The 13,984-nt window shown below is 52.8% G+C and overlaps 1 protein-coding gene across 2 annotated transcripts; it reads right to left on the minus strand.

The window, feature by feature from the left end:
• Positions 1-1,865: 1,865 nt before the first annotated feature.
• On the minus strand, positions 1,866-13,754 carry FN3KRP (fructosamine 3 kinase related protein). 2 transcript variants are annotated; one of them, XM_055389344.2, is made up of 6 exons: positions 13,515-13,754; positions 11,354-11,505; positions 9,891-9,982; positions 7,099-7,181; positions 3,281-3,403; positions 1,866-3,053 (listed from the first exon to the last, which is right to left on the minus strand). In XM_055389344.2, exons 1-6 carry the CDS (start codon positions 13,653-13,655, stop codon positions 2,715-2,717), a joined length of 930 nt encoding a protein of 309 aa, XP_055245319.1. In that variant the 5' UTR covers positions 13,656-13,754; the 3' UTR covers positions 1,866-2,714. The 2 variants fall into 2 exon arrangements, with proteins under 2 accessions (XP_055245319.1, XP_055245320.2); XM_055389345.2 differs by lacking the exons at positions 9,891-9,982; positions 11,354-11,505 and having other exon boundaries at positions 13,515-13,735.
• Between the last annotated feature and the right edge of the window lie 230 nt (positions 13,755-13,984).

Raw genomic sequence — 13,984 nt, forward strand, 5'->3', positions numbered from 1 at the left:
TGGGATGGACCTACCCGGCAGGGAGTCTTGAGCAGCACACGTGCCATCGGGATGGCACCGCTTTGGGACGTCCCTTTTCTTGGGAACACTTACCTTCTTCCCAGGGTCAAAGTAACAAGCTGCAGTCCTGGCCAACAGTAGCAGGACCTGTCAGGTTGGAAACTGACCACACTCACGGTCCTTCCTCACTCCACACAAAAACCAGCATTCTAAAGGAACTCGGTTCTGTTCTGCCTTCTGCTGAGGGGCCCTGACTTACAACAGAAACAAGCAAACAAGACAAGTAATCAATCTATCCCCTTCAGCCCGGCTCATGACACCCTGGGTGACCCCTCAAACACGGGTGTTTGCCAAGTTCACCAAGTGGCTTCTTCCCCCAAAGGTAATTCTACAGCTACTTTCATTCTCCCTTTAATGTCTTCCACAGGGTGAGGAAGAATGGCAGCTAGGCTGCACCTCTGGTCAAATATCACAGACAGTTCTTAGGCTAGTCCTGCTCTTTGAAGCTCTGAGCTATCCTTCTACCCTAACAAAAAGGCAAGGTTAAAAAGAGTTGTTTTTTTTTTTTTTTTTTTTAAGAGACGGAGTCTTGCTCTGTCACCCAGGCTGGAGTGCAGTGGTGCGATCTCGGCTCACTGCAAGCTCCGCCTCCCAGGTTCACGCCTTCTCCTGCCTCAGCCTCCGGCGTAGCTGGGACTACAGGCGCCCGCCACCTCACCTGGCTAATTTTTTGTATTTTTAGTAGAGACGGGGTTTCACCGTGTTAGCCAGGATGGTCTCGATCTCCTGACCTCGTGATCCGCCCGCCTCGGCCTCCCAAAGTGCTGGGATTACAGGCGTGAGCCACCGCGCCTGGCCCTAAAAAGAGTTTTTTTAAGAAACAATAGTTGGGTCAGGGATGGTAGGTCAGGCCTATAATCCCAGCACTTTAGGAGGCCAAGGCAGGCAGATTCCTTGAGGCCAGGAGTTCAAGACCAGCCTGGCCAAGGTGGCAAAATCCCACCTCTACTAGAAATACAAAAATTAGCCAGGTGTGGTGGCACACACCTGTAATCCCAGCTACATCGGGAGGCTGAGACAGGAGAATCCTTGAACCCAGGAGGCAGAGGTTGCAGTGAGCTGAGATCGCACCACTATACTCCAGCCTGGGTGACAGAGCAAGACTCCATCTCAAAAAGAAAAAGAAAAAAGAAACAGTTGGGAGCCTGAGGTGGGTTGATCACCTGAAGTCAGGAGTTGGAGACCAGCCTGGGCAACATGGTGAAACCCCGTCTCTACTAAAAATACAAAAATTAGCCAGTGTGGTGACACACCGACTACTCCAGCTACTCAGGAGGCTGAGACATGAGAACTGCTTGAGCCCAGAAGGCGGAGGGCAGAGGTTGCAGGGAGCCGAGATCGCACCATTGCACCACTCCAGCTTGGAAACAGTGAGACTCTGTCTTAAAAAAAAAAAAGAAAGAAAGAACACTTGGGTCAGGCATGGTGGCTCAGGCCTGTAATCCCAGCACTCGGGAAGCTAAGGTGGGAGGACTGCTTGAGCTCAGGAGTTTGAGACCAGCCTGGGCAACATGGCAAAACCTCATCTCTACTAAAAATACAAAAATTAGCCAGGTGTGGTGGTGCACGCCTGTAGTTCCAGCTACTCAAGAGGCTGAGATGGGAGGACTGCTAGAACCTGGGAGTTTGAGGCTGCAGTGAGCTATGATCATGCCACCGCACTGCAGCTTAGGCAACAGAACCAGACCCTGTCTCTAAAAACAACAACAAAAACACTAGTTGTACCTGTTTGTCACAAAATATTACAAGTTTTTCAGCAAACAACTAAGATATTGCATTACAATAAATGAGGGAAATATACAATCTTGTACATTATCGAAACCACTGGAAGTTTATTCAAATTTTTGTGCAAAGGATTTATTAGCATCAATGCCATTCATGAAATATTTCTCTTTACTACAACAGTGAAGGAAGGAAAAATATGAGTTCAGCATGTATTTTAATGTTGCAAAGGAATGACAACTCAGCAAGCTGTAGAAAATGGCAGAGGAGACGGGGTAATAACAGAAGCAATGAAGACTCCTGGATTTACCCAAGGACACCCTACGGCCAGCAGCTTGGTTTCTCCCACAATCAGTTTACAGATTTGCTCAGCCTGCGGCAGGGCCCAGGGATCATGCAGGAAGAAAAGGGAATACGCTTGATTTTGGAATTGGTCATTTTAAGACGCTTTTAGTAAGATGGTTTCATGTCTACACCCAAGTCTTGCCAACCAAGAAGCATCAACGTGAACAGCTCAGAGACATTCCTGCACAGGAGAGCAGGGAGGAGGCAGCGGAAAGGTACCTATGAGCAGCAGTGCCCGGGGGCGCTGGCCACCTCCCTGCGCACCGGATACCCTCCCCCGCACCCACAGGAGTTCACTTACAGTTTCTCCACCTTGCAGCAGCAGTGAGGCTCAGAGTCACCCACACTCCATACATCCCTCTGCTCATACCCTGCCTGTAGTGTGGCTCCATCTACCTACAAACCCCCACAAAGTGGACAACGCTGGGATGACAAAACCTTTCCTCTTAGATACTATATACTTTGCAAGGCTTGGAAATAAGCTACTGCATTGGTCTTAAGCTACTCCGGCATGTGAAGAAACAAGAATTTGCCCGGAAGAGGACTGTGGAGAAACCTCTGAGGCCTCCTTCCAGAGCAAGGCCCGCTCACTTGACCAGATTCCTCATGATGTTCAGGGAGGATCCTCTGTACCCCGATCCAAAATGATTCCAGTGGTTCAAGTAGTGAAAGAGCTGATACAACTGAAGGCGCTTCTCGAATCCTGGGGCCTTGGGGATTTTGCCGTGGTAGGCGGAGTAAAAGGAGCTGCTAAAGCCCCCAAACATGCCAGCTATTGCCAGCTCATATTCCGAGTGGCCGTAGAAAGAAGCTGGGTCAAAAATCACCGGCCCAGAGGAATCCTCTGCTACGTTTCCACCCCAGAGGTCCCCGTGGAGTAAGGCTGGGATGATCTCCAGGTCACGGAACAGGTCAGGGATCTTTAACTGCAGGGAGGAAAATGGAGCCTCAGCAAATTGATCAACGCGTGCATGAGGGGCGCTGCTCCAGGTGCCCGCCCCCAGCCCAGGCAGCAGCGGATAGCACACCGCCAGGCACCCGCTTCCCACCCAGAATCAGACTCAGAGGTGGCCTCACCTGCCTTGGTGCCTCCCCTACCTCAGGCAAGTGGGGCGTGTAGCAGGTGCTGGGCATGCAGTGGGGCCCCACTCACCTGCAGAGCAGACCAAAGCTGGAGGGCCTCCCTGTCCCCAGACTCCTTCTCCACCATGTCCATCTGGGGCTGAATGCGCTGCCGGGCATAGAACACGACCCAGTCCTCCTGCCAGTCATTCACCTGCACAGTAACAGCAAAAGCACAGTTCACTGGAAAATGCCAGAACCGAGGGAGAGCTCAGCTACCCACAAGCATCTCAAAGTGGAGAGGGCTGCAGGGGCGGCATGTGGGAGGGGTGGCAGTCACAGGAGCCTGAGGGGGGAACCACATCCCAGAGGGAACCGGAGTCTCATGGACATGCTGAGACCCCAGATCCTATCCCAAGAGCAGTGGGAAGCATGGGGATGCTTCAGGACCCACTCTGTAGCCTTCCAAGAATGAATGCTTCTAGAACTTTTCTTTTTCTTTTTTTTTTTTTTTTGAGATAGAGTTTCGCTCTCATTGCCCAGGTTGGAGTGCAGTGGCGCCATCTCAGCTCACTGCAACCTCTGCCTCCCGGGTTCAAGCGATTCTCCTGCCTCAGCCTCCCAAGTAGCTGGGATTACAAGCATGCACCACCACGGCCGGCTAATTTTTTTGTATTTTTAGTAGAGACGGGGTTTCGCCATGTTGGTCAGGCTGGTCTCAAACTCCTGACCTCAGGTGATCTGCCCGCTTCGGCCTCTCAAAGTGCTGGGATTGCAGGCGTGGGCCGCCGCGCCTGGCCCTGCTCCCGCTTTCTTTACGTTGTTTTGTAGCAGCTGACAATAGTTCATCAGATGATGCACCAGAACTTCACCCAGTGCTCCTCTGGATTTTCCTTATCATAGTACCAAGAGTGGCACAGCAAATACCCTTGTGTCTGTGCCATTTTGCATACATGTAAATATGCCTGTAGAATAAATCCTAAAGGATAATTACTGGGTCAGAGCATAAGTCCATTTAAAATTTTGAAAGGGGGGGCCAGGTGCGGTGGCTCATGCTTGTACTAAAAATACAAAAATTAGCCGGACATGGTGGTGGGTGCCTGTAATCCCAGTCACACAGGAGGCTGAGGCAGGAGAACTGATTGAACCCGGAAGCTGGAGGTTGCAGTGAGCCAAGATCGCACCACCGCACTCTAGCCTGGGTGACAGCGAGACTCCACTTCAAAAAAATAAATTAAATAAATTAAAAAATTTGAAAGGGGGCTGGGAGTGGTGACCAATATCTGTAATCCCAGCATTTTGCGTGGCTGAGGTGGGAGGATCACTTGAGGCCAGGAGTTTGAGACCAGCCTGGGCAACATAGTGAGACCCCTGTCTCTACAAAAAAAATTAAAAAATTAGCCAAGTGTGGTGGTGTATGCCTGTAGTCCCAGCTACATGGGAGGCTGGGGCAGGAGGATGGCTTGAGCCCAGAAAGTTTGAGGCTGCAGTGAGCTATGATCATGCCACTGCTCTCCAGCCTGGGCAACAGAGTGAGACTCTATCTTTTAAAATTAAAACTAAAACTAAATTTTAAATTTTTGGCCAGGCACGGTGGCTCATGCCTGTAATCCCAGCACTTTGGGAGGTTGAAGCAAGCAGATCACAAGGCCAGGAGATTGAGACTGTCCTGGCTAACACGGTGGAACCCCATCTCTACTAAAAATTCAAAAAAAAAAATTAGCCGGGCATGGTGACAGGCACCTGTAGTCCCAGCTACTCAGGAGGCTGAGGCAGAAGAATGGCGTGAACCTGGGAGGCAGAACTTGCAGTGAGCCAAGATCGCACCACTGCACTCCAGCCTGGGTGACCGAGCAAGACTCCGTCTCAAAAAAAAAAATTTTTTTTTGATAGGCATTGCCAAGTTGCTGCCCATAAAGATCGTTGTCCCAAGTCACACTTGCATCACAGGGTGCCACGGCGTGGGCCTGCTCCCTCGTGCTCTGGTTGGCACACATGCAGCACACTTTTGGCCTTTACAGGTTCCATATGTAACAAAAGATATCTGACTGTACTACCTTTTAGTTTACTTTTTACTTTTTTTTTTTTCTTTTTTGAGATGAAGTTTCACTCTTGTCACCCAGGCTGGAGTGCAATGGCGTGATTTCAGCTCACTGCAATCTCCGTCTCCCGGGTTCAAGGGATTCCCCTGCCTCAGCCTCCAGAGTAGTTGGGATTACAGGTGCGCACCACCATGCCCGGCTAATTTTTGTATTTCTAGTAGAGACAGGATTTCACCATGTTGGTCAGGCTGGTCTCAAACTCTTTACCTCACGTGATCTGCCCGCCTCAGCCTCCCAAAGTGCTGGGATTACAGGCGTGAGCCACCATGCCCGGTACAGAACATTTTCTTTCTTTTTCATCTTTGTGAAACAAGGTCTTGCTCCATTACCCAAGCTGGAGTGCAGTGGTGCAATCACAACTCACTGCAGCCTTGAATTCCCAGGCTTAAGCAATCCTCCCACCTCAGCCTTCCAAGTGGCTGGAACTACAGGCAAGCACCACCACACCCTGCTAATTTTTTGTATTTTTACTAGAGAGAGGGTTTCACCATGTTGGCCAGGCTGGTCTCGAACTGCTGGGCTCAAGCAATCCTCCCACCTCGGCCTCCCAAAGTGCTGGAATTACAGGCATGAGCCACCAGGGCTTTTTTATTTAAAAAAAAAATTTTTTTTTTGCTGCTAAAGCAACTGGCTAACATTTCCTCTTAATTTACACTCACACTGGCTGACCTGCCCCAACCCCGTGGCTCACTTCTGACATCTGTCCAGACAGCCCCTCCCCAGACAGTGATGACAGGAAAAGTCACATGGAGCCCCATTGAGAAGGACCCTGAGAAAGGACATCCAGGTCACAGGTGCTTACCACCCAGGAGGGAAGCAAGACAGACACACACGACTGGAGTAGCACACGACGCCAACATCATGCATCAGGCACACAGTCATGTGCACACATGCCTGCACACATACATGTGCACGCACACGTGTGCACACATACACATATGCACACATACACATATGCACACATACACATATGCACACGCGTGCGTGCACATACACATGCAAACACATGCACGTATGCACACACGTGCACACACATATACACAATGCACACGTGTGCACACACATATGTGCACACACACAATGCACAAGGCGCACATGCACTCACACATGCACGCACACACATGCATACGTGTGCATGCACACACATACACATATGTGCACAGACGTGCGTACACATAAATACACATATGCACACACACAGTGAGTACAGCCACGAGATGAAGGGGCGGAGCTGGCGAAAAACCCCCCGGAGCAGGCAGGACCAGAGGGCACCACTCCCCGCCCCTAAGCAGGTTTCTGAACAACCTTCAACGTTTCAAAGTCTTTCTACTGCCCCCGCACCCGCCAGGAAACCCTGGAAAGTTTTCTGGGTTCATCTGTATCCTCCTCCCGAGGACAGGACAGGAGCCCTGTCCACTGCACACGTGCTGGGCGTCAAGCAGAACTCCCCAGGCGGAAATGCGGAGGGAAGCCACCATAAAATCACACAACCAAAAGTGACAAACCCTTGTCATTCCACCCTCTTTGAGAGTTTAGTATACCTAAAATAAAACATTTGTTAAATTCCCTCATTTTTACCCACCTTGAAATCCAGCTCCTAACTTGCTGGTCCTCCTCAGTTTCTTCATGCTTACCTAGCATATTAGGTAGGTCAATCTTACGTCAACCTCTCAAACATCAGCAAAGAAAAAATGGTGCAAATACTTTTACTAAAGCTCACCAAAAAAGGAGGGGGGTGTGTCCCACCAACCCCTGTGTCTGAACAGCTGACCTGATTGTGAAATAGAAGCAAACGCCATGCACTCACCTGGGGGAGGTATCCACAGCACGTCACCACGTCAAATCCAAACTGGGCCACAAAGGGCCGTTCCTCCTGCCCACCTCCTCTCCCTTGCAAGCAAAAGTAAAAGAAGGAAAATTAGTTCCAAGGGATCCCAGCACCCACTCTCGAAACTGAGTCATCTTCAGACACGACCTCAGCGAGCTCCTACCAGCTTATGCCCCTGCCAGAGACAAACAGGGCCTGGGTCTCCACCAGCTCACACAACACCCCTAACAGAGCCTGCTCCAGCAGACGTCAGCATCAAAGACACTAGCTGCTCCCGAGCAGGGGCACCAGAGGACACACACAGGACAGGCAGCCTGCGGGCACCTCTCAGGGGACCTGTCTCACATCCCAACACGCGGGGGTGTGGGGGAAGACCACACTGTGTCAGGAAAAAAAGGGGAGGATGTTCTTAAAGAGGAAAGACACTTTGGGAGGCTGAGGTGGGCGGATCACCGGAGGTCAGCAGTTCGAGACCAGCCTGCCCAACATGGTGAAACCCTGTCTCTACTGAACATATAAAAATTAGCTAGGCATGGTGGCAGGCGCCTATAATCCCAGCTACTCGGGAGGTTGAGGCAGGAGAATCACTTGAACCCGGGAGGCGGAGGTTGCAGTGAGCTGAGATCGCTCCATTGCACTCCAGCCTGGGCGACAAGAGTGAAACTCCGGGCCGGGCGCGGTGGCTCACGCCTGTAGTCCCAGCACTTTGGGAGGCCGAGGCGGGCGGATCACGAGGTCAGGAGATCGAGACCATCCTGGCTAACACGGTGAAACCCCGTCTCTACTAAAAATACAGAAAATTAGCCGGGCGTGGTAGTGGGCGCCTGTAGTCCCAGCTACTCGGGAGGCTGAGGCGGGAGAATGGCGTGAACCCGGGAGGTGGAGCTTGCAGTGAGCCGAGATCGCGCCACTGCACTCTAGCCTGGGCGACAAAGCAAGACTCCGTCTCAAAAAAAAAAAAAAAAAAAAAGGAGTGAAACTCCGTCTCAAAAAAAACCATAAAAATGGCCGGGCGCAGTGGTTTATGCCTGTAATCCCAGCACTTTGGGAGGCCAAGGCGGGTGGATCACCTGAGGTCGGGAATTTGAGATCAGCCTGACCAACATGGAGAAACCCCATCTCTACTAAAAATACAAAATTAGCTGGGCATGGTGGCGCATGCCTGTAATCCCAGCTACTCAGAAGGCTGAGGCAGGAGAATCACTTGAACCCAGGAAGCGGAGGTTGCGGTGAGCTGAGATCGTGCCACTGCACTCCAGCCTGGGCAACAAGAGCAAAACTCCATTTCAAAAAAAAAAAAAAAACAACAAAACATAAAAAACATAAAAAGTAAAAAACAGGCCAGGCGCGGTGGCTCACACCTGTAATCCCAGCACTTCGGGAGGCCGAGGCAGGTGGATCACGAGGTCAGGAAGTCGAGACCATCCTGGCTAACCCTGTCTCTACTAAAAATACAAAAAATTAGCCAGGCGTGGTGGCAGGCGCCTGTAGTCCCAGCTACTTAGGAGGCTGAGGCAGGAGAATGGCATGGACCCGGGAGGCGGAGCTTACAGTGAGCAGAGATCACGCCACTGCACTCCAGCCTGGGGAACAAAGCAAGACTCCTTCTCAAAAAAATAAAATAAAAATAAATAAATAAAGAGGAAAAAGAATCTGCCCCCAATCCATCAGAAAGGATGGCTCTCAGTGGCAAACCTGGTGCCATGTGTGTCAGATAAACTATTGTGCTTTGAAATAATCTCAGGCAGGGTGCAGTGGCTCACGCCTGTAATCCCAGCACTTTGGGAGGCTGAGGTGGGTGGATCACCTGAGGTCAGGAGATTGAGACCAGCCTGGCCAACATGGTGAAACCCTGTCTCTACTAAAAATACAAAAATTAGCTGGGCGCGGTGGCATGCGCCTGTAATCCCAGCTACTCGGGAGGCTGAGGCAGGAAAATCGCTTGAACCCAGGAGGCAGAGGTTGCGGTGAGCCAAGATTGCACCACTGCCCTCCAGCCTGGGGGACAAGAGTGAAACTCCATCTCAAAAAAAAAAAAAGAAAGAAAGAATCTCACTCCTCTGCAGTCTCCCTAACTCAAGGAAAATCCCAATGGACTAAACTCCGTAAGACTGGAAGGGACAGGACAGGCGACCTGGGAGGCCTCTCAGTGGATCCTCACCACACAGGCCGCCTGGGGGGATCCATCATGGACCCTCACAGAACAGACTGTCTAACAGCATGTCTCCGTCTCCTACAGCAGGCCCCTGGTGCTCTGTTCCGATCGTCAGCAAATCTCCCCACATTTACCATGTGGGCTGCACACGGATTCCAAATGTCAGCAGATTAAAATGCCGGAAAATTCCCTCGATCCTGACAGCGCATTACGCTCTGGAAAGGTCAGACATGATGGCTGTAATTCTGAGCCTCAAGTATGACTGTTTTACAGGAACAGACCCTGGGTTAAAGGTCTTGCCTTTTACAGAAAGCCAGAGAGCCTCTGCTTACACTCTTCTGGGGAACGAGAGGTAAAAGTAACTGTAACACTAGGGGTGTCTTGTGTCCAGCAAATGTTTTCATCTTTCAAATGCATTTAGGACACAACAGACGCATCACATTCACTGTGTTCAGTGCACTGTGAGATGCGGCTCAAGGTCAACATTCCCTTGCTCTGCCATCAATCAGCCCACATCCGACCCTCCCACGGCTGCTGCATGGCCCCCGCTCTAAGCCCACACTGGCTGAACGTCCTCCTCTAGGCGGGAGCACCCGTGGCCCGCGCAGTGCCATACCCACTGTGCCCGCCTCCTTCAGGCGCATCTCTCCAAGCTTCTTGTTATCAAGGTGTAAATCGGCCAGCTGGGCTCCAAGCTTTGCAGCATGACTGTCAAATCAAACGACAGCAACTAAACAGATGACACACAGAAAGGCAACACACCCACTGCTCGGTCTCAGGGCACATAAAGAGGGTCAAACTTTTTTTTTTTTTTTGAGATGGAGTCTCGCTCTGTCACCCAGGCTGGAGTGCAGTGGCACGATCTCGGCTCACTGCGAGCTCCGCCTCCCAGGTTCAAGCGATTCTCCTGCCTCAGCCTCCCAAGTAGCTGGGATTACTGGTGCCCGCCACCATGCCTGGCTAATTTTTTTGTATTTTTAGTAGAGGCAGGCTTTCACTGTGTTGGCCAGACTGGTCTCAAACTCTGACCTCAAGTCATCCGCCCACCTTGGCCTCCCAAAGTGCCGGGATTAGAGGCATGAGCCACCGCAGCCGGCTGGTAGGTCGGACATTTTGAGGACAGAAAGTAGGTTCTGGTGAAGCAAGAGGGGGATAAAGGTGTTGATTATTTGACGATCTTTCCCAGCCTCATCCAAGTTTGCAGTGGTTTTTTTTTTCCTCTTTTTTGAGACTGAGTCTCGCTCTACTGCCCAGGCTAGAGTGCAGTGGTACGATCTCAGCTCACTGCAACCTCTGCCTCCTGCGTTCAAGTGATTCTCCTGCCTCAGCCTCCCGAGTAGCTGGAATTAGAGGCGCCTGCCACCACATCCAGCTAATTTTTGGATTTTTGGTAGACATGGGGTTTCACCATATTGGCCAGGCTGGTCTCAAACTCCTGACCTCAAGTGATTCACCCGCCTCAGCCTCCCGAAGTGTTGGGATTCCAGGCGTGAGCCACCGCGGCTGGCCTGCAGCGAGGCCTTTGGTCAGCATCTCACTTTGGGAGATTCCTCTTGCTTCCGCCCTTGGTTGCAAAGAGTGCCTGCCGTTCATTCTGCAGAACTCATGGTACGTGGAGTCACGGGTTCTTTGCATTACACTCCTCAAAATGATGCCCCCAGTACAAGCTTCAGTCATCAGAGAACCACTTGGTGGAAAAGAAAGCCAGCTGGGGGCTGGTGTGAGGGTGCACCTGCTCAGATAACAAAGCCAGCCGGCGGGGGGCATGAAGCCAGCTGAGGGGTGGTGTGAACACACACCTGCTCAGAAAATAAAGCCAGCCAGTGGGTGGTGTGAAGACACACGTAATAAAACAAGGCAGGGGTGGTGTGAAGACACACCTGCTCAGGTAATAAAGCCAGGTGGGGGGTGGGGGTGGTGTGAAGATGCACCTGCTCAGTTAATAAAGCCAGGCGGGGGGTGGTGTGAAGACACACATCTGCTCGGATAATAAAGCCAGTCTGTGGCTGGTGTGGAGATGCACCTGCTCAGATAATAAAGCCACCCAGTGGGGGGGGGGGCGCTGGTGTGAAGACACACCTGCTCAGATGCCTCATGTCCACGTGCTCCATCACCAGCACGCTCCCGCCGCCTGGGGCATCCAGAACCTTGATGGGCTTGGGCACTTTAACCGTGTTTGTTTTCAGGATGGCAGTTAAACTTGCCATCTCACCTTCAAACATTCTTCTGGCCTGTCAGAAAAATACCAGAGGAAGTGGAAATAGAGGGAGGCAAGGTTACTTCCGGAAAGGTTCTGTAGATATGTTTTCCTCTAGCATTACAACTTCAAAGCAAAACTATCTTGACTGAGGATTCCATATACATGGACAGTGTTTTCAAACGCACTTGCCAACAGGGTAGACTACAGGTTCAGATGCTGTACTGGAAGAAGAGGGCTTGAGCTTTCTAGTGTTGGACTATATTTGTGTGCTATGGTTGAATCGGGAGGTTCTCTGGAGAGAGGAAAGTTGAAGGCACTAATATTCCACTAAGATCCGGCAACAGTGGGACTGTGAACATGGGTTACCTGTCAGTGTCCTCAGACAACACCTCAACTGCAGTCCTGTTCCACCTACAGGACACAGACTCACCCGGCCTCTCAGGTGGAGGCGGCACCCTGACTGCCTATGCCAGTGACCTGGGGTCACTTTTCACCTGAATAGATCACCAAGTTCCATGCCACCTCCTGCCCAGCACTGGAAACCACCTCATCTTCAGATGCCGTTTCCATCCAACTCCCCGGGACCACAGCAACTCCTCCCTTGGGTCCCCCTGCTCACCACACAGCAGTGATCCCTAGAGTAGAGGTCAGAGCCAGCGGCCTTTCCTTTCCTCCTGCTACACACACCACTGCCCTGCCTGCTCTCCCATCCTCATCTGGGGCTCCACCCTTACACACACAGACACATAACACACACACTCAACATATACACAGACACACAACACATACAGACACACAACACACACAACATACACACATATGACATACAGACACACCATACACACACAACACACAGACACACACACACAACATAACACAGCAGTGATCCCCGCAGAAGAGGTCAGGGCCAGCGGCCTTTCCTTTTCTCCTGAGACTCACACCACTGCCCTGCCCACTCTCCCATCCTCACGTGGGGCTCCACCCTTACACACACACAGACACACAATACATACACACAACATACAAACATACACACATACAACGTACACACACACAACATACACATAGACACACACACTCTCCTCGTGCTCCTGACTTCCAGCTGTCTTCATCCTTCTTTCAGTTCTTCAGAGTCCCCACCTCCTCAGCCTCAGAGCCCCACCACAGCTGCCATGTCACCGCTGCTAGGAACACTCTTTTTTTTTTTTGAGACGTAGTCTCATTCTGTCACCCAGCAAGCTGGAGTGCAGTGGCGCGATCTCGGCTCACTGCAACCTCTGCCTCCTGGGTTCAAGCGATTCTTCTGCCTCAGCCTCCCGAGTAGCTGGGATTACAGGCGCCCGCCACCACGCCCAGCTAATTTTTGTATTTTTAACAGAGATGGGGGTTTCACCTTGTTGGCCAGGCTGGTCTCGAACTCCTGACTTCGTGATCCACCCACCTCGGTCCCCCAAAGTGCTGGGATTACAGGCGTGAGACACCGCGCCCGGCCCGAGAATGATTCTAACAGAAGGACAGAGCATGCCAGGGTGTGGTGAGGCGCAGCAGCTGGCCTGGGGGCAGCACCTTCGCCCCGTTTCACAACGTACTGACCGAAGCTCACGGGGGATGGACACCTCCAGAGCCACTTAAGCTGAAGACTTAACCAGCTTCCCCGGCTAGAACGACCCCACTTAACCAGCACCGCAGGGCAGGAACCCCGGGAGCAAGACGGCAGCAGCCAGACCCGCCCCATTTCACGTAGCGCCCCCGAGAGAAAGCTCACGGAGAACAGGAGGTGTGGGGCGGCCGCGGTTCCTGCTCCGGACAGTTCCCCGCAGGTGCAAACTCGTCCGGACGCCCCGGACGCTTCCGCCGTCCCCGTTCACCGTTCACCGCTCGCCCCGCGCAAAGGGTTCCCCGCAAGGGGCGGCGGCGGCAGTCCCGGGAGAGCCACCCCCGGCCTCCGGCGGGAGAAGCCCAGGCCGCGCCCCGCGCCGAGGCCCGCGACCCTCTCCCGAAAGTAACTGGTCCCCTGGCCCGCCCGACCCGCTGCCTGACCTCCGCCTTGGGGTTCACTTTCACGAACACTCGTCCTTGATCCGTGTCGTAGCTCCGGCCCTGGCTGATGCACCCGCCCCCCGAGTGGCCCGTGGCCCTGACAGAGCTGCAGCCCAGCTCGCGCCTCAGCAGCTCCTCCATGTTCCCGCCGCGGCCGCGGACCCGCCCCGGACCTGGCAGAGACTCGAGAGACGGCGGCCGAGCGGGCAGACATGAGTCCGCGCGAGGATTGGACGGGGGGCAGGTGGGGGCGGGGCCCGGCCGCAGAGACAAGCGCTAGGATTGGGTGAAAAGCGGGCAGGGGCGGGGGGGGGGTCTGGCCGCAGAGACGAGCACAGGGATTGGGTGGCGGGAAGGGGCGGGCGTGGCCGCAGGGATGAGCGCGGGGATTGAGGGGTGGGAAGGGGAGGGGCCGGGAGGCAGGTAGGCGCGGGGGATTGGGTGGGGGTGAGATGACGTCAGGGGGCGGG

This window comes from Gorilla gorilla, chromosome 4 (assembly GCF_029281585.2).
Source record: "Gorilla gorilla gorilla isolate KB3781 chromosome 4, NHGRI_mGorGor1-v2.1_pri, whole genome shotgun sequence".
NCBI classification, from domain to species: domain Eukaryota; kingdom Metazoa; phylum Chordata; class Mammalia; order Primates; family Hominidae; genus Gorilla; species Gorilla gorilla.

Bases quoted from the DNA above. Each gene is read 5' to 3' on its own strand.
- FN3KRP (XM_055389344.2), bottom strand. From the start codon at position 13,655: ATGGAGGAGCTGCTGAGGCGCGAGCTGGGCTGCAGCTCTGTCAGGGCC. The intron at 7,182-9,890 runs GTATGGCACTGC...TTTGCTTGCAAG, and splicing joins GAAGGAGGCGGGCACAGTGG to GGAGAGGAGGTGGGCAGGAG. The intron at 3,404-7,098 runs GTGAGTGCATGG...GTTACTGTGCAG, and splicing joins GCTGTGGATACCTCCCCCAG to GTGAATGACTGGCAGGAGGA.